This window comes from Leptodactylus fuscus, chromosome 4, assembly GCF_031893055.1.
Source record: "Leptodactylus fuscus isolate aLepFus1 chromosome 4, aLepFus1.hap2, whole genome shotgun sequence".
NCBI lineage: Eukaryota > Metazoa > Chordata > Amphibia > Anura > Leptodactylidae > Leptodactylus > Leptodactylus fuscus.
Genome location: NC_134268.1, coordinates 69,766,746 through 69,788,005, shown reverse-complemented (window position 1 = coordinate 69,788,005; position 21,260 = coordinate 69,766,746). Strand labels below are relative to the sequence as shown.

The 21,260-nt window shown below is 40.9% G+C and overlaps 1 protein-coding gene across 1 annotated transcript in view; it reads right to left on the bottom strand.

Moving 5' to 3' along the window:
* METTL4 (methyltransferase 4, N6-adenosine) overlaps positions 1-18,924 on the bottom strand; it is an 86,350-nt gene extending 67,426 nt beyond the window's left edge. The window contains exons 1-3 of the mRNA XM_075272153.1: positions 18,700-18,924; positions 15,318-15,380; positions 5,225-5,600 (exon numbers count right to left, since the gene is read on the bottom strand). Of these exons, the coding sequence (XP_075128254.1) occupies positions 5,225-5,600; positions 15,318-15,380; positions 18,700-18,918 (658 nt within the window). The 5' untranslated portion in view covers positions 18,919-18,924. The remainder of the gene's footprint in view (positions 1-5,224; positions 5,601-15,317; positions 15,381-18,699) is intronic.
* Positions 18,925-21,260: the final 2,336 nt, after the last annotated feature.

Below are 21,260 nucleotides of genomic sequence, written 5' to 3'. Positions count from 1 at the left end.
ATTAAGAGTAGAGACTATATTACACTTTCTCACTGTGTAAACAAGCATTGGAAAAAATATAGCCTCCTGTCATTGAGGTGCAAGGAAAATGGCTGTGAATGAATGTTTTCGTCAGCTCATTGCTCTTGTTTCTGGGAGTGATGCTGCTGATTTACGGCGCTCACTAGAAGCGTAATCCTGGGAGATTAGTAACAGATCGCAATGTCTTCAAACTGCTCTTGTCATCTATGACAATACAAATGTCTTTCTGCAGACAATAAAATGAAAATCTTCTTCTAACATTTTAAAATATGCTCCGGCCCTAAGTGTTTGATCAAAGCGAAAAAACAAAAGGAGGACAGAGTCTGACAAATGGTCTTATAAGGAGCAAAACGAAAACATGAACCAAATGCTTCAAACCCAGCCTGTTATGGTAAGGGGAAGCAATAACCGTATCCCAATATTAAAGCCACCCTCTGCTTCATAATAAATGCATCGCTAAAGCACCTGCTGCCTCCTTCATCTTTCTGCCAAGACTCCTCCAATCCCCAATCCCCTCTCCATTCCAGTAAAACAGACACCAGCTTCTAAGACTATATCCATACTGTGCTTCGGTCGTCTAAGACAATTCCTCTGCTCTCCATCCAAGGGCGGTCACAGTCTACCAAAGCACATGTGGATAAAGTAGCCCGAGAGGCCGGTGGCCATGTTACAGAAATGAAGAAAGGATCGGGAACTGGAAGAATCATAACAAAGAATAAAAGGAGGCAGCGCGTATTGTATCTACATGTTAAGTATTTATTTAGAAATTTCTTTTTAGAAGTAGAATGTTGCTTTAACTATGTAAAAAATAAAGGGAGTCTGCAGGGGCCTCAGTTACTTCCTCTAGGGCTTTTTGACCAGGTAACTCAGTGAGGTAAGTATAGAAGAATCATCCAGCAACGAAACCAAGATATGAAATCAGTTTCTTCTTTATTTCATGTTCGCATTTTAAAATATGACAAAAATTTGACACGCAGTCTACAAGGAAAAAAGCTTGCGTCAGACTGACGCGTTTCGGATATTGTGTCCTTTCTCAGAGACTTTGAGAAAGGATACAATATCCGAAACGAGTCAGTCTGACGCAAGCTTTTTTCCTTGTAGACTGCGTGTCAAATTTTTGTCATATTTTAAAATGCGAACATGAAATAAAGAAGAAACTGATTTCATATCTTGGTTTCGTTGCTGGATGATTCTTCTATACTTACCTTTGTGATTCAACTCCGTACTGAGGGAGTTACTCATCCGGGCAAGCTCGCAGACACATGGTGGATATCGGACTGAAGGAAGGCATTGGAAGGCTACTACAAGAGGGCTGAGTATAACTTTTCCATTCCCCCCTTTTTTTCCCCCATCTATGATACAGGTAACTCAGTGGTTCCAGTATGGCGCCAACAATGGGTCACATGATCAGAACCAGCACCCAAGTCACTAAACCTCCTCTCTCCACTCCGATTTTCACCACTAGTTACCAGTGTTATGAGGGCTGGCTATAATATAGTCTTGCAGCCCTCATAGCACAGGTCAACGAAACCAACCTGAAACCTGTGGGTTCGCTGCGGAAGTAAGTATTCTAAAGCTCCCTGGAAAAACTGTTCAAGGCTAGGGCTCCACATTGCAGAATGCAGCCGAAACGGATCGCCTTTTTTTTCTGCAGGTAAAATGTATGCTTTTATTTATTTTTTTTAAAAAACAGCTTTTCCGCAGCATTTTTTGTTCCGTGATGTGTGGATGGAATTAGACAGTCTCATTCACTTTGCTGGTACTGTAAAATGCAGCATTTTTCTCTGCTGTGACAGCTTGCGCATCGCTTCTGCATCACTGGCCATGTGACTTCAGGTTCAACAGTCACATGATCTGATCCATTGCTATTGGCCATATCCAGTTCTATTAAATTAAATACCAAAGATTATAAGACAGATGGACAATGGCTTTCTTAACCTAGCATCAGCTTTGATAGGAAACACCTATCGCGGCACACCCTTCCTAAGTGCTATACAGCTGTAGGTGTATATACTGTAGGTGTATGTACTGCTGCTGCCGATTTAGAAAACCATAAGCAGATTCGCACTGCACGTCACTATTGTATGAACCAAATCCCATAGATATCCAAAAAAAAGAAAGCAATATACAATATGTTCCACAAGGACCACTACTCATATTAGATCATACATGGATAACTTTGCCTCTTCTCCTCTGATCCACCCAACACTCCATTCTATATTGACAAAAAAAAATAATATTTTTTTTTGTCAGGCTCAACAAAGTAAGGCGCTAACTTCATATTTTATCAGAAATTCTAAAATGCTGTGAAAGGAACCATTCACACACTCACAATGAAATCAGAGCTAGACACAGCTTACATAGCTAGGTTAATGGGATGTCTTGTATGCACTTCTGACGATGTTCTCCATGGCCTGAACAAAACCAGTCTTTTTATAAACCCAAAAAAGAAGGCAGTTTCATGATAGTTAATGGTCCTTGATCTAGTATTTCATGTTCTGCTTTTAATACTCATGAATAGGCTTCAACATTTACTCTTATCATTATGGTTACTGACATCACAAGAGCAGTGACACAAGGAGAAATTACATTTCCATTTTACATGAGCATTTTGACTTTCCCGTATACTCAAATACAAAATATGTCTTCCAGGTGTAACAGGTGAAGTGGTTGAGAGACAGTATGATAAATCCTTTTTTTAATTTATTTTTTTGTACCTTTTTTGCGCACAAAATATAGTAATTATGGAAGTCCCCTGAAAAACCTTCCCTTGAGCATTAGCAGCTACTCTATCTAAAGCCCCATGGGCGAGATCAGTGTGCGGTCTGTGTTCTTCTCTGATAGCATACAGACCCATTCATTTCTATGGGCTCATGCATACGACCGTGATTTCCACGGATCAGTGTGCGGGTCGTGAGTTTGCTACGCAAAACAAAGAACAGGTCCTATTCTGTTCAGTGTTTGGGGCACAGACTCGCCGATAGAAGATTATGGGAGACTAAAAAACCAAGGATGTGGATGTACTCTGTGGGTCATCAATGTGTAGTCCATAGGATGTCTCCTGGGGGGGGGGGGGGGGTCCGCAAACACTGATGATACTGTTCGCTTTTGCAGCCATATAGGACTGAGGACACACTGATGAAACACGAGCCGTAAAACAAGAACACTGATTACTAGTTTGTGGACTGCAAAATACACAGTCCAGTCATATTAATGTGACCACTGCCTACTTTTGATATCAACGTTAAATAACCAATCACAGAAGGCATGTGTCATCAGCCATCTGGGTGCACTCATCATTGTGGAAGGCCTGATGGATCAACACAAATATGCATCTATCCTTGCTGACCATGTTCACCCCTACATGTGAATTGTTTTTCCCTCAGGATGATGGCATCTACCAGCAGGACAATGCAACGTGTCATAAAGCTCGCAGTGTACGTGTGTGGTTCGAGGAGCATCAGGCTGAGTTTACCGTACTCCCTTGGCCAGCAAATTCCCCAGACTTGAACCCAATCTATAATCTGTGGGACCTCCTCAATCGGGGTGTTCACAACATGGATACTCAACCGCGTATCCTAGCGAAGCTGGCCACGGCACTGGAGTCAGCATGGCTAAACATCCCAATGAACATCATCACAACATACCCTTTCTTCCTGCACGTCTCACAGCGGTCCGCTCTGCCAAAGGTGGTTATTCTGGATTTTGACAGGTGGTCACATTAATATGACTGGACTGTGTATATACGGACATCTGTAACTAGGCTGATGCTAGGTTCACACCCGCGTTCGAGTTTCCGTTTGGGGGAATATGACAACACCAATAAATTTTTGCAAAGTTTTAGATTTTTTTTTAAGGGATTAAAATGTATATATAAATATATAAAGGTATATAAATATATAAAGGTAATTATACCAACCCACAGAATATAGGTGTCATTTTGCCTGGACAATGAACAAAACCCTAAGAGAGGCACATAAATGCAGTTTTCGCTAATTCTACACCATTATGAATCAGTTTCCAGCTTCCCAGTACACCATAAGAAATAATAATTGGAACCATTACAGCTCTGTGAATGAAAAAATTTTTTTTTAAAAAGTTGTGGGTTGTGGAAGGTGAGGAGTCAAAAAAACAAATAAAAAAATGGCTGCAACAGAAAGAGATTAATCATCATGATGAATGACTAAATATCTTCACATACTTTCAAATATAACCCTTGAGTGCCATCTTATTCTTCTGCATTACTACATGCAACCAGTGCTGTAAGAATTTAGATAGACAGATTTATATCTTATAGATAGATAAATAAAATATCTATCTATCTATCTATCTATCTATCTATCTATCAATATCTTACATACACATACTTTCTAAAAAGTGCTGTCTCTGCTGAGTAGGAGTCCCAGCAGTAGTGTCAGGGGATAGACACCTGCAACTCAGTTCTGGGGTCTTAAAGTGGTTGTCCGGGATAAAAAAAAAAAAAAAAAAAACATTTTTACATTAAACTAAACACCTTTCCCCTATTTACTATAAAAATTACTTTTATTACCAAAAGTGAATATTTACCATTATCGCTGGGTCGGTCATGTGACTGCCCCAGGAACATCTTCATAGTATCCTGTGACTCTTCATCTCGCCTCTTTCGGAGATGGAGGTCACATACTATATTCCCCCTCTCTTACAGTCCCCAGCCCTCCTGTGCCCTCACTTCCAATCCCCTCCCCTTACTACACTCCTCCAATCCCCAGCCCTCCCCTCACTTCCCGTCTCCTCCCCTCACTTCCCGTCCCCTCCCCTCCTCTCACTTCCCGTCCCCTCCCCGTCATACTTACACTTCCTTCCTGCCGTCTCCTGTAAGAACTAAGCTACCGTATGTATTTCAAATCCTCTAGAACATTTAATGGCTAAATACCTGGCAGTCTAGATTTAGTCACTTGAATAAGCAAAACTGGCTTATGTGCTCATAGAAACCAATAACTTTTCCAAACCGTGGATCTTCAGGGAAAAAAAACGTGGCGTTACCACAAATAGTCCAGATTTGTTAGCCCTTACTGTAGTAATACTATGACAATAAGCGCATATCTACCTGTCTTTACCGCTGACTATTAACCAGAGGATTATGTATAAAAAGAAAAAACACAATTATCCAGAAGTCTCTAGATAACATAATAAGTAATAGATCTTGAGCAGACAATATACTTACAATGCAGAAGGGGCTCCATGCATGAAATATCTGACAATAGAAAGCTACTTCTGGGTGGTATGAGATATTCTTCACCCATTAGGTGAATCGTTTGAGGACGGTTAGTAGCGTTTTCTGTAATGTTTGATAAAAAGTCTCCATCTTGGGAAAATGGATTTCCAGTGTCAAGAACATGAACAGTATATTCAGGAAAATAAACATAAGGCATATCCTTCGACATATCACAGAGATCAGCCAAGTTCCTTTTGTTGCTGTACACGTCTGACACAATTTGACATTCTTTTTCTTCTTCTGCCCCTGAGGGTGAGTGAAGTAGCCCCTTCTTAAATCCTTCTTGAATCAGCAGCCGTGATCCTTCTAAAATAAGATTACTTATCTGGAGAGACAGAAGAGAAAAGAAGTGTAAACAGACTTTATTTCTGGCCCTTAATGAGAAAACATGTCATAGTAACATAGTAACTGCTTTGTATTTGCAGCTCCAGTTTAAAGTGCATTAAAATATTATCAATGTAACAAGTGAGACTAGACTATGACCATAAATACCCTGACTGGTTACCAAGTGGTGCCTAATGGCTGGGCGAGTTTGGTCTATCAATAATGATAAGTTCTGGAGAAACATTCATCTTGATATTTTTGACATATTTATTGAAGAGTTGCACAGTTCATGATAAATGGCGCTATTGTGACTGTCTGCCTGCAAATAAACACCAGACCTACATCAGATCTCATCTCGCGTACATTTACTCCACTTCTGTAAGATGAATATCCATCTTTAGGGATTGATAAATGCGTCACACATCTCACATGAACAAGTCATACTCCATTTCAAAGGGAAAAAAAAAAAGCAAGCGTCTTAAGGTACTTCAATCGCTGTCAGATGAACGCTGTCAGTCAATAGCTATTCCTCCCAACTCCTGCATACATATACACATTCAGCTCAGTCAAGTGTGTATTGAAAGCTACCGGCAGACACCGCTGTGGCTTTGTTCCAGGGAGAACAAAAGGACTGGGTGTTGACATTCAATATGCCCAATCTTAGTTTTCTCCAAAATAATCTGTTGAGGAATTGTGTGGAAGCTCCTCAAGTATATTAGATAGCAGGCCAGACTTGGCAAAAGCAGGGGCTTCAACCAATTTTCCCTAATGTGGATGCATGCATTTAAGGCTAGGCACCCATATAGTGAACCGAAGTTAAAAACAAAACAGAAAAAAAACATGTTTTTTTCTTGGTGCGTTTTTCCTTCCCTTATTAAATCTATAAAACGCTTGCATTCTGTAGCTGAAATTGACATGAGGCGTTTTTCAAAAACATCTTTTTAGCAGCTGTTTTTTACTCCCGTAGTGGAAGACATTAGCCAGAATCTCAATAACTTTGCTGGCAATGTATAAAGCATTTTTAAAGTATTTTTCCGCTGCTTGTCCATATGAGACAAAAGCACTGCGTTTCTGCAATAGGGGGCCTAGCCCTAAAGAGGTATTCAGTTTCAGTGAATAAAGGTTATTTGTGCTATAATAATAATACATTTATATAGCACCAACATATTCCGCAGCACTGTACAATTTGTAGGGTTCAAGTACAGACAAAAGAGATACATTCCAAAAGAAATAGTCACTTCACACAATGGGACTGAGGGTCCTGCTCACAGGAGCTAACTAATGAAAATGTATAAAAAAAAAAAAAAAAAGTATAAAACTTTGCATATCAAATATATTATAGCAGTCACTTAAAAGTAAATGAATAAACCTCTGAATTTTTACACCCCAATGCCCTTTACGTCCTTCCACCTGGTGCAAAATGCACAGTGTACAGGACCAATACCATCATATTGATCATTCAAGGGGTTGCCCAAGATATATAAAAAAAAACAAAAAAACACATATTCACATATCCAAATTGCTACGGTATTACCCACTGTGTTCCGGTCCTGCAACTCCGCTGTTGTCTTCTGGTGGAAGTCCCTGCCACACATGATCGCTGAGGCCAACCCAGGACGTCACAGCCAATGACAGGCACCAAAACATCCCGTGCCAGATGAGTATGGTTTGAGGAGGGGTATTTTTCATCTTCCCCAATCAAATTTGAAAAATAATTTTTATTATGGAAACCTCTTTAAATTTATACTCACAGTCATTGCTCCATATAAGTGTACTAAATATGGGATGAATGACATGCTGTTATTCTCGATCAGCCCTTATTACTGGGTAGGATATCTGCTTGTGTAAAAGGACCCTTAGGCTAGGTTCACATGAGTGTTATTACAGTTTGTTGCTCTCATCCATCATAGGAGGAGAGCAACAGACTTAAACATCCATGGAATGAATGACACAGACTGAGCACCTCCATCTACATTCACACCAATGTAAGACCATGACAGACACTTTCTTCCTTCAAGCTTGTATACTTTTTGAATGGAAAAGCTCATGTCACAAATTTTTCTTCCTGATGGAAGAAAGATTCTTTCATGTTTTTGCATCAGAGTGAATGCAGGCAGACGGTGATTTATCTACATCAGTCACTCTATCCACATTTATCCTATGCTGGATTAGAGCAAACGACTGTAATGACTGCCATGTGAACAGTTCTTCAGTCATTATTTCTAACTTGAATCAGGAAGAGCAGAATGAATAAAGCTATAGGTACCAACCATAAACCTATACTAGAGATACAGCAAAGTAATTCAATCCTAATAACTCTGTATGCAAGACATGTCAAAACAGTCGCAGTGCAAACGCCACAGCAAAAAAAAAAAAATGCTGCGTTCTACATTACCTGCAAATTGGATAGGATTCTGGTTAATCCCATGCACATATTGTAGAAAATAAAATCTGCAAAAGAAAGCTGCGATTTTAAAAACGCTTTGCGGATGCTCAAAAATGCTGTTTAGGAAAACTCAGGGGACTTTCTGTGAAAAACGCTGTGCAAAAAAAAAAAAAAAAAAGTGATACATTTCCGGCACTGTCTTTTCCGCTGCATTTCCGAACGTTCTGGAAGGACTATCTCCCCGAGATTCCTCATGTATGTGTGGTGTGTGAGGTTAACACAGGGCTGTAGCAAAACCTCACCTGTGAACTTAAATAATTCTTTCCTTCCGCAGGAAGGAGCTCTCATGCACAGGTGGGAGCTGGGCCTCATTACAGGCCTATAAAGCCTGACAAGGCCTGAGTCCTGGGCAGTTCCTGGGGGAGAGTGGAGGAGCAGGGTTCCATCCCTACAGCCTGACCTCTAGTGACCAGTGGTGAGAGACATGTGCACCACAGCTTCTGCTTTTCTTTTGCTTTCCCGTTTGCCTGAAGCAAGCCACACATATAGCTAGCATACTTGTGTTTAGTTAGGGTATTCGCTCAGCCAAGCAGGTGTTTGTGCTATTATTTTGGCCTGAAGTTAAGGCCTGTGTATTTTCTACGGTTTTGCAAAATAAACGTAAAGGGTAAAACTTGTTTTCATCCACATTTTTTTGTTTGTTTCTGACTGTCTGGGTCCGCTGGTACTGCTGAGCCTACTCTCCCACATTTGTTTCTTGGAAAATCCCTTCAATATCCAAAATATTAATATTTTTAAACTTGTACTTAAAGCATACTTCTGATTATAAAACCACTTTTCATAATTGAGTAGTATAGTTAAGTATAAAGAAAAAGGATTCCTCTGTTTATCAGGCTGTTTCCGCCTCTTTGCCTTCAGGCATCTTAACAGCACCCATATCTGTATCCAGTCTCAACCACAAGAGTCTATGGAGAGGGTAAGGGGGAGGAGAAGTCTTCTGCCAGGTGTTAAAGAGTTTGTCCCATCTCAAGGATCCTATCTATACCGCTAGTTTATGTGGATTTAAGACTTTTCCTAAATATATTGCTTTATCAAAACTGCTTTGTTTGGCCGCTATCTTAATTTATTCACTTCATTGTTTACACTGCGTTTCCATAACCACAGGCCTGTTGATGAGCTTATCTGCTCGGTCCACAAGTGAGGTAGCTGCCTGCTCTCAGATAGGGAAGGAGGAGCTGAGCTTGTATTTCTGAGCTGTGCATCTCTCTGCACCATACAAGTGACGTAGCTCCTGCTCTCAGATAGGGAAGGGGGGAGGCGACTGCGCCGTGCTTGTATTTCTGAGCTGTTTATTTCCTGCTCTCCCAGTTAACAGTCGGTTTAATTGAATTTGGCTGATAACGGCTGAGATAGGTAGTCTGGTACCTCTATATGTAAACACAGACCTAAAACGGAGCTTATTGCAATCAAATCCAGCTCTGCTACATCGGCTTCATATTGTGCATCTTCCAGTGATACTGTGCTAATTTATGTACAACCATCACTCATTACTGACTGCAAACATACTGCTATGAAGAGAGCTAGCAGAGCAAGTGAAACCCCACCCACCAATGTACAGAGAAAACCAGGAAGTGAAGAGCACACAGCATGCAGGTTGCTGAACAAGCCAGTTGGGAATACCCCTTTAATTATTCTGTACAGTGGTAGAACATAATCTTACAAGTTATAGTGAAGCTAAAAGAGCTACCGGTATTTTAGTTCCAACGTGTAGCAGAACTTCGTAGTCTCTGCATTTTTGTTAAGATACAAAGTTTGTTATATTCACTTGTACTATTGAGCTATGTAAAGTTGTTTAAGAACTAGAGGTATGCTTTAAAAATGCTCCCTCCATATACTTTGATTGGATCTGCCCATTCTGTTTTTCCACTCCTGTCACTAGCTACTGTGTTCTCCTAGTGAAAGCAACAGCCATTACTCTTAGTAAATTATGTATACGGTGAAGAGATCCCTTCTAGAAAACATTTCGTAATTCAGTCAATGAAAAATTTAGCAACATTTATAATTCATGCAACCTTGTTTGTCGACTTTTACTACATCAGAGGGTTTCATAATCAAATCCAAGGCTGTAGACACACAAGCAGAGCACTTCATGGGGGCATATCTATACGGCCCATACAGCCAAGTGATATTCCCTTCACGTACGTTGGATATTAAAGAATTTGCATCATTAACACCTATTTAGCACATCCTCCTGCAGAGCACTACAACAAGGAAAAAAATCTGCATTTTAATGTGAAAGGCATTAAAAATCGTATAGCTGATGGAATTATGTTGGATTCTAATACAGTACATAGCTTAAAGTTATGCCTCATGCCGGCTGTGCTTTTAAGAGAGGGAACGCTTTGAAGGTTTACTAAAGATCAGTACAAAAGTGGAGCCATTATTGGAAAACAAATCGTGCAGAATATAAAATATAAATATCCTGTGGTGTTTGCTATGAGGAGAAAGGAACAGCGGCTCAGCACATTCATGGAAACAGCAAAGCCCATAAACTGCATAACCCCGTAAGTTCTAACATCTAGACTCTAAAATCCTATTTAATAACAGAAATGATGGGCGTCAGTTTTCAATTCTTGTAATACAAAACAGGGAAACATTTTTCACTGCAAAAAAAGATGTGAAAGAAAAGTCTACGATATCCCTATTATAATTAACACCTAACAGCAGAGCTCACAGGGCTGTAAAGTATTCACTTTCCATGATGTAAGAACGGGGAGCGTGTCTCATTATGGAGAGAGATGGTTCAGGGACTTATTGGACCATGCATGCCCTGCTAGGAGTTCTCTGCAAGGAATATACAAATACAGTAAGTACCGTACTTATTGGTGAAGAGAAATATGCTTCTAGTGCCACTTTTTGGAAGGAAGCTCACTATAGATTAACCCTTTCACTGACAAGGGTCTCTGGAAATTTTGAACCTCCAGTAGCCAGAGTAATTTTCAGTTTTGAGATGGGAAAAATCAAACCTAAAGTGCAACATTAAAAAAGCATCCAACACCCCCACCCTCCATAACTATATATTTTCTTAAAGTACACACCTGCAGCATTGTCAGGATGCCACTTGGTACTGTACATGAACAGGCACCTTCATGCAATTTTGAATTAAAGTGAATGTTTTATGAAAAAATGCAGTAAGGCCTACACCCACATGCACATGTCTTCAGAAAATCACCACAACTGGAAGGAACATAAATCTGCTTTGAAGCTGGAAATGTTAAAAAAAAGTATCATCCTATAAAATGTAGTGATTACACACCATGAAAAGTAAGTAAGCACCTAAACCCTATATTTTTTGAAAGTAGACAACCTGAAGATTACATACAGTCCTATGAAAAAGTTTGGGCACCCCTATTAATCTTAATCATTTTTTGTTCTAAATATTTTGGTGTTTGCAACAGCCATTTCAGTTTGATATATCTAATAACTGATGGACACAGTAATATTTCAGGATTGAAATGAGGTTTATTGTACTAACAGAAAATGTGCAATATGCATTAAACCAAAATTTGACCAGTGCAAAAGTATGGGCACCCTTATCATTTTATTGATTTGAATTCCCCTAACTAGTTTTTACTGACTTACTGAAGCACAAAATTGGTTTTGTAACGTCAGTGAGCTTTGAACTTCATAGCCAGATGTATCCAATCATAAGAAAAGGTATTTAAGGTGGCCAATTGCAAGTTGATCTCCTATTTGAATCTCCTCTGAAGAGTGGCATCATGGGCTACTCAAAACAACTCTCAAATGATCTGAAAACAAAGATTGTTCAACATAGTTGTTCAGGGGAAGGATACAAAAAGTTGTCTCAGAGATTTAACCTGTCAGTTTCCACTGTGAGGAACATAGTAAGGAAATGGAAGACCACAGGGACAGTTCTTGTTAAGCCCAGAAGTGGCAGGCCAAGAAAAATATCAGAAAGGCAGAGAAGAAGAATGGTGAGAACAGTCAAGGACAATCCACAGACCACCTCCAAAGAGCTGCAGCATCATCTTGCTGCAGATGGTGTCACTGTGCATCGGTCAACTATACAGCGCACTTTGCACAAATAGAAGCTGTATGGGAGAGTGATGAGAAAGAAGCCGTTTCTGCACGTACGCCACAAATAGAGTTGCCTGAGGTATGAAAAAGCACATTTGGACAAGGCAGCTTCATTTTGGAAACAAAAATTGAGTTGTTTGGTTATAAAAAAAGGCGTTATGCATGGCGTCCAAAAAGAAACAGCATTCCAAGAAAAACACTTGCTACCCACTGTAAAATTTGGTGGAGGTTCCATCATGCTTTGGGGCTGTGTGGCCAATGCCGGCATCGGGAATCTTGTTAAAGTTGAGAGTCGCATGGATTCCACTCAGTATCAGCAGATTCTTGAGAATAATGTTCAAGAATCAGTGACGAAGTTGAAGTTACGCCGGGGATGGATATTTCAGCAAGACAATGATCCAAAACACCGCTCCAAATCCTCAGGCATTCATGCAGAGGAACAATTACAATGTTCTGGAATGGCCATCCCAGTCCCCAGACCTGAATATCATTGAACATCTGTGGGATGATTTGAAGCGGGCTGTCCATGCTCGGCGACCATCTAACTTAACTGAACTTGAATTGTTTGTCCAAAATACCTTTATCCAGGATCCAGGAACTGATTAAAAGCTACAGGAAGCGACTAGAGGCTGTTATCTTTGCAAAAGGAGGATCTACTAAATATTAATGTCACTTTTCTGCTGAGGTGCCCATACTTTTGCACCGGTCAAATTTTGGTTTAATGCATATTGCACATTTTCTGTTAGTACAATAAACCTCATTTCAATCCTGAAATATTACTGTGTCCATCAGTTATTAGATATATCAAACTGAAATGGCTGTTATAAACACCAAAATATTTAGAACTAAAAATGATTAAGATTAATAGGGGTGCCCAAACTTTTTCATAGGACTGTATGTCTCAATGGGTCATCAATAGCCACATCCACCTTCATGCAACTTTGTGACAAACACAAATAATTTTTTGAAAAAATGCACTAAAACGCATATTTGCACCTAAAACTCATATTCAATCTGACATTCATATACAAAATACATTTAAAATAATAGCTTAAGGTGTATACAATGTGTATATGTACTGCAAACATCAACTACAACAAGAGCTCGGACTCCAAAAACACGAATACAGAAGACAGACAAGATTTTGCTGTCATTCACTAATATGTTAAAAATCTATACCAGGGGTCCTCAAACTACGGCCCGCGGAGGACATTTATCCATCCCGCCGCATGTGTCCCGCGCGTAATCACCTGGATCGCTCACTAACGGGGAATCCGATTCCCCAACAGTGAGCGGATCGCTGCACATGCAATTGAAAGCTTGTCAGTGTAAGCCGTGGTTGCGTGGCCTACACTGACTGCAGAGAGTGACCTCTGCCCCGACGCAAGCGCAGTGACACTCGCGGTTACACAAGCGCGATGACGTCATCGCGCTTGCAGTCTGAAGGAGAAGGACGCTCTTCACGGGTAAGTATAATAGAGTGAGTGTGTGATTGTATGTCTGTTTGTTGTACTGAGGAGCATATAATACAGTGGGGGGTTGTATTCAGAAGTATATAATACGGTGGGAGGGTGTAATGAGGAGCATATAATACAGTGGGGGGGTAATGAAGGACATAATACAGTGTGATTGGGGGGGGCGTAATGAGGAGTATTTAACACAGTGGGGGGGCGTACTGAAGAGAATATATTACAGTGGAGTGGGGGATCGTACTGAGGAGCATATAATACTATGGGGGGACGCTACTGTGGAGTATATAATCAATTTTTTTTTTAAAGTCTATTTCGGCCCTCCACTGGTTTGACGAACAGTGAACTGGCCCCCTGTTTGAAAAGTTTGAGGACCCCTGATCTATACTGCACCTAGCAAACTGTAACTGTGATACCAAAATCTAACTTTTTCAGATTACACAGCATACCGTATATAAAAACACAATTTAATAATTCATATATACAACCACCTTCATTCAACTTTGCCGCAAACAAAGATTGCAAGCAAAAATTGCACAAAAATTCAAATTTGCCACGAAAGTGTGACTCAAGCAATCCCTTTCTGCAAACAAAATGTACTTTCCAAAAAACTGCAAGATGTGAGGAGATCATACATGCCACACTATATATACATACCACACTATATATACACAGTACATACCACACGTATATATTTACAGGGATGGGTGTTAAAGAATCGACAAAATCGCAGAAATGCGCCATCCCATTTTGTGCATGCAATAGGACTTTAAATAGGACTTTACATAAAAATGTTATTTTCAATCCCCCTATAAAAATTTTAGCAATCTATACATTCATCTCTAGTAATAATGGTTATTACTATTATTTTAGCGTGTAACTGATATAGCTAGAGGCGTATTTCACTCTAGAAAGCTCAGGTATGGACAGGGATTGGGTGAAAGGGAAGCTTTATTCACGACTTTGTGTATGTGTTGTGTAAGTGAATTCAGCGGTATATAACACCACATGTGCCCAAATCCATGAAAGGTCCTCTTGAAGAGGCCTTTTATTTCCCATCACCCATTCAAAGGCCTTAAAAAAAAAAAAAACTCCTTGTGAACCTAACAAAAAAAAAAAAAACCTTTCTATACAATTATAAAAATTTGTAATATATTTCACTCTTATCTCCATATCCAGCTTCACATACAGAAGTCTATGGAGATGGGAGGAGGAAGCTGTTGTTCACTATTAGAGCAGTAACTCTATAGCATTGTACAAAGAAAGTATAGTAGAGTGTAACGGGTGCAGTAAGTGTGAGTGTCTCTTCCACCTGCCTCCTTCCCCTTCCTTCTCCATTGACGTCTGTGTTAGAAACAGCTCTAAGGCTGGGGCACCTTGTAGCGTAAACTCTGCATTTTGCCACAGCAGAAAAGTCGCAGCAAAAACCACTGTGTTTTACAGTACATGTAAAGTGGAAGGGATTCTGGCTAATACCACCAACACATTGCAGAAAAATATTCGCAGCGTACATGCTGTGATTTCAAAAAATGTTGCGTTACTGCTAATCTCAGCTTGTCAATTATACCTATGGGAACGCTGGTGTTTTCCATGTAGGTATAATTGAAGCAGAAAGTGAAAAGTGCTGCGGGAAAAAACAGAATAGGTTTCCCTCAAAGTTTTTCCCACAGCGTTTTTAGACTGCAGCCCGCTACATGGGACCTTAGCCTAAAAATAAGAGGTATCCTTTAACTATTTTATACACAATCTGCCTTATGTAGCATACCTTCTTGTGATACTCCAGTGCATCCAGTTCCCCTTGATTATAGGCATTTGACCGTTTGCGTTTCTGTGAGAATATAAAAGATACAACAATGTTATTGCTATAATGACTTCATTGCCATGTCAGGAAAGATTTTGTCATAGCACACTGGCTCTGTCACTCGAAAAAAGGGAGGAGGAAGGAGGACATATTAGAAAAATGTAGAGCACAGCTGTTTGGAGCAATGGATCTGCCCCACGGTGCTCCAGACTGCTCATTTGCATATTGTAAAATAAATTAATATCTCGGCAATGGAGGCACAAATTTTCATTGGAAAAAAAGGAGATAAATATAGTTGACCCCGACCTATTTAATAATGCTGATGTAGATTGTGAGCCCTATATGGGACAATGACTGTTAAACCCTTAGCGACCCAGGACGTAATACTGAGCTGAACTCTCATATAGGGCGGATGCCGGCTGTATAATACAGCCAGCACTCGCCACTAACAGCAGTGGTCAGTGCCCGCACCGATGGCAGCTGTTAACCCTTTACACGCCGCAGTCAAACGGGACAGTGGCGTCTAAATTGCGCAGGCGCCACCATTTTTCAATGACCACCGCCCTCCTTAATGTCACCAAAGGGCGGTGATTGGTTGCTATGACAGCCGTAAGCCTATTGAAGGCTTCCAGGCTTATCATAGCATTGGTTTAATTGAACGTTGCCAGAAGCAGCGTCTAATAGAAGTGAAGGCATTTTGCTATTCACTGCAATACTGTAGTATTGCAGTGAATAGCATGGGCGATCAGACCCCTAGTAGAGATAAGCGAATACTATTTGAAACTCCAGTTTTGAATACCTCACTCCTGTTAGAGTTAAGTCCTCCATCTTGTATTCTGTCAGCCATCTTGTAACCTTTTTCTCATATAAGCTTTATGAGAATGTCTGTTTAAAGTTCAAGAGGCCCTTTTGGGTGGTTAAGGAATGCTGTGTAGATGAATCCTTATCTCTGTCTATCTCAAGGGTCTCATCTTTTGAAGATGCAGCTGACTATTCTCTTTTACTCGATGTATACACTTAGAGTGTGTAGAGTGTATATACTTAGAGTTTATGTAGTCTATTCGTTATCTTCAAGGTTGGAATTGATTGGCACCAGCATGTAATCTTCTCTATCTTGCCATGATATATACATATAACTTTGTGTTTAAGGACAAAGTCCATCCTAGTTTGGAAAGCTATAATGAGATGCAAATTACATTGGGCCTTTAGCCAATAGTCATGTGCCAGGTTTATGTTAAAACTCTACAATGTTATGTCATTAGAATAGTCCAACCTACTTTTGTCTGTATTGAATTTAAACTACCTTTTTGCACTATTAAAATTAGAACTCACTTGATACACTATCAGCTGTGTGTGTGTGGCTTCTCCAGGCTAAAGGATGGGTGAGCTCATCCAGGCCTGTTATTTAATTTGGAACTCTGCAACATACTCTATTATGGGGACCGCTTGATGTCTCCAACACTCCCATAGGAATGAATGGCCGCTCCCATTCATTCCTAATGAGCGAGGTATTCGAAACTGCAGTTTCGAATACTATTCGCTCATCTCTAACCCCTAGGTTTCAAGGTCCCTAGGGGTCTGATCATAAATGTAAAAGGAGGGGGGGAAAAAGTTTTTAAAAGTATAAAAAAAATATATATAAAAAATTCAAAAGTTCAAATCACCCCCCTTTCCCTAGATCAGATAAAAAAGTAAATAAAGAAAAGTAAACACATTAAGTATCCCCACGCTCCAAAATGCCTGAACTATTCAAATATTTATCTCCTACTGTGATTGGCGTAGCAGAAAAAATAGCAAAATAGCCAAATAGTGGGTTTTCAAAAGTTTTCCTCCTATAAAAAAATTGAATAAAGAGATCAAACCATCAGATCTTTCCCCAAATGGTATCAATAAAAATGTACTTTTATCCTACATAAAAATATGCTGCACCCAGCTCCATACATATCAATTTGAAAAAGTTAGAGACGTCACAACATGGAGACAAAAAATTTTTTTTTCTGTTTTGCAAATCCATATGAATTTGTCGCAAATGTTTTTTTTTCTCCAATTGCACCTCATTCTGAATTTTTCCAGCTTCTCATTACATTGCACAGCATATTGAATTGGGCCAGTACAAAGTACAGTATGTCACGCAAACAATAAGTCATCATGTGACTCTGTGAACTGAAAAATGAAAAAGTTGGGGAAATACAAAGATGCAAAAATTAAAAATGGCATGGTCCTTAAAGGGTTAATGGGTCTGTAAAGAACAGTGAGATATGATGGCGCTATACAAGTAAGCACAAAATAAATGTTTTAATATGCTTCCCCCTGGTGACAGACTCCCTTTCATTGTAAATAAATGTCTTATTCATAGCACACACAGACCAAAATTACGGTTGCGTGCTGAGTAATAACGGATGGCATACAGTCCCATTGGCCCGTGTCACAAAACATTCATCGGTCCTATTCCTCCTATTTCTGCATCTCAATTTATGTTATTGATAGAGTCCATGTAAAGGTTCGTTCACATCTGCGCCCGATCTCCGTTCTGCAGATTTCCGTTTCCTGCACAAAACAGAGGCAGGAGACGGAAACCTGCAGGACTCTTTCATACCCATTCATTTGAATAGGTTTGAAAGATGTCTGGCCGTGAGCGTTTTATGCTCTCCGCCACGAAACCGTTTTTTTAAAGTCGGACATGCAGTACTCTGTGTCCGGTTTTAAAAAAAAAAAAAACGTTTTTGCGGCGGAGTGCATAAAACGCTCACAGACGGACCCGGTCTGACAGCTTTCCATCTTCTGCCGGCAGAAGACGGAAAGCTGAGAACGGAGACCCGAACGCTAGTGTGAACCTAGCGTAAATCACAGACAGCAGTCAGTGGCGCCATACAGCACTTGCATAAGTTAGTACAATAGCAAGAATGCCTTTGGCTAGGCATACATCATGATTTTGACCTAGACCAAAGATTGCCATGTCGCCCTCCAACTCCTTCACCAATGTGTATCACATCAGTAACAAAGCACAGAGAGACTACTATAGAGAGTGATATCAACTTTGTCCAGCAGATGGCAGTGGTGCCAAAGCCAGGCTATGTGAGGTGACAGAAGCAGACTGTGCACACGTGACCTATATTATGAAGGAAGTATAGAACACAATACTGTACATGATATCTCCTCCGATTACCAGGACAGGAATGGCCCATCATGGCAGCCCACAGGACTAGATACAGGTGGGAATTAGCCTTATCCAGCGCTCAGTCACATGGACTATATTAGGTATAGCTTGCTGTAGGCTATCACTATACACACGGAGGACTATACCCTGCCATAGTACATACTAGTAGTAGTGAAGCGGTGACTGTACCTTCCTGACACTCTTACACCGGCTGGGGGCGCTGTTGTCTCGGCTGTCGCTTACATTAGGCTGCAGACTGAAGTAAGGCTTAGAGAGCCTGAAGAAATCCTCTCTTAACCTGTAGTGTGATTTGGGAGCCCCGAGCTCTCCTCCGACCTGGTACCACTTGTTAACAAGCGCTAATTCATCCAGCAGCCAGCCCGTGGCGCTCTCACACACCACCGCCATGTGTGCATGCATAACACCCAAGCGTCCTGAATTCCCGGACGGCTACTACATGTCCCGCTCTGCCACTGATACGTGTCTTCATGAATAAACTTTATTCGTTCACCATCCGCTGCTATCCCCGGGTAAAAGCTAATACTACACTCCTGTAAGGACCTGCTGATGACATCAGACGTCACGTGACAGGGGGCGTGTCTATGCTTGTAACACGAACCTTCACATCCTTTACATGTGTAAAAATACACATGTAAAATGTAGTTAGCTATGGCTACGAACAAGCCATTGAACTCAGTGGCTAACTACATTTTACACCTGTAGTTTTACACGTGTAAAATGGACAGAATACACAGAGCGTAAACTCAGTGTGAAGGGGCCCTTAGTGTTTTTTATGTTAAACTTTGGCTGCAAATTGAGGGGTAACATGAAACTAGGGGCAAATGAACGGGGCACATTAAACTAGTAGCAGATGAAGGGGGTTATTAAACTGGAGGCAAATGGAGGGGGTGGGGACATTGAAGAGAACCTTTCATGAGTTGGGACACATGAGGTTTTATATACCGCTAGAAAGTCAACAGTATTCAGCGCCCTGTCGGCTTTCACGATCTGTGCCCCCGGTGAAGAGCTATTGATGCCGGTACCGTAACTCTTCACCATCAGAAGAGCGTTCCTGACAGCCAGTCAGGAACGCCCTTCTTCACAGCAGTGTCTATAGCGCTGTACTGTGTGAGCGTGAAGGAACGCCCCCTCCCCTCCTGATAGTACTCGTCCAAATACGAGTACTGGAGAGGCATTCTTCCACGTTCTCACAATACAGCGCTATAGAAACTGCTGTGAAGAAGAGCATTTCTGACTGACTGTCAGGAACACCCTTCTGACAGTGAAGAGCTACGGTACTGACATCGATAGCTCTTCACCTGGGGCACAGATCGTGACAGCTGACACAATAGAACGTTGGCAGAAGCAAAAAGAAGCAGCGTTCTATAGCACATGCGTGGCTTCTGCTGGCGTTCTATTGCACAGGCGCCAGTTACGGATTCCAGGTGGAGAGGCGGAAGAGGGGACAGCAGCGCATCAAAGTCATCTTCAGGACAAAAAGACAGGTCAGCATGGGGAGGGGGTTGGGGACTGAATTAGGTAGATAGGGCTAGTAGTCCACAGGCTAGCTAGGGAAATGGGGGGGGTAGGGTTGTGAGTGAGGAAGTAAGATGGGGATCTGAGTGAACTGCAATGTATCATGGTAGTTGTAGGCTAAGACAGCAGCAAGCTACCCATGTAAACAAATGCAGAGGACACCATGAGCTCTCGGAGAAAGCCAGGAATCACCAAAACACTGTTGAAGGTATATGGGTGTACTATTTAACCCAATAATAGCACTAACAGGCCTTTTGTAAAAAATAAAAAATGGGTGTTTTTGCCCAGAAAAACTCTTTAAGTCAAGGACACCTGTAGTTAGACATCTGGCTTATAGTCCAATGTTGTGCAAATGCCTCCTTATGGTTTGTCTTCACACTGTTTGCCGCCCTAGGTTTGCTGGATACAGTACAGAATGGATCACTACATTCTTCCAATCAGAAAATTGATCTGTGCAGAGTTTCGGTCTCTGTCCGGTTCACTGTTCAACCACCTGGAAACTCAATGTTGGGCAGTGCAGACATCTCAACCTAGGTGGATAGTAATCTGCCCCTATCAGTTCACAACTGTCAGCAATAACAAACAGGAGGCATCGCACTTCAGTCATCCCATGACACTTTATCTGATCTTTGATATTTCATTTGGCTAAAAAAACAATGCTTTCAATTTGGCCATTATGCCACCCCATACACTGTCTACCAATAAGTATTTGGACACCCATGCAAATGAAGTTACCTGTGGTTATGTACGTCACGCCTTCCGACGTTAAATAGGAAACAGCATTGGCATTAGTGCATTGACATTAGTCGCATGCAAAATGCCACGAAGTGCAGAGTTGTCCGATTTCGAGAAAGGGGTAATTGTGGGGAACCACAGAAATGGTCGATCCTTAAGGGACATAGAAAGCAAACTGAATTACCCAAAATCAACAGTGGCCTATGTGATTATGAAGTGGAAGGTGAACGGTGATTATCGGAATGTGCCCCAAGTCGGCAGACCCCCGAAACTGGGAGATAAAGAACGACGAGTGCTGACCAGAGAAACCGCACCCAAGTGATAGCTCACATACACCAGGAGTTTCACCAGGCATACGAGAATATTGTGCTGATCAGTACCATCCGTAAGGAAGCATCTGCTGGGTTCTACCAACTATTGGATATGAGTAAATGTGAAGAAGAGCAAACAACTGTCTTTCAAATACACATTAGTTAGTT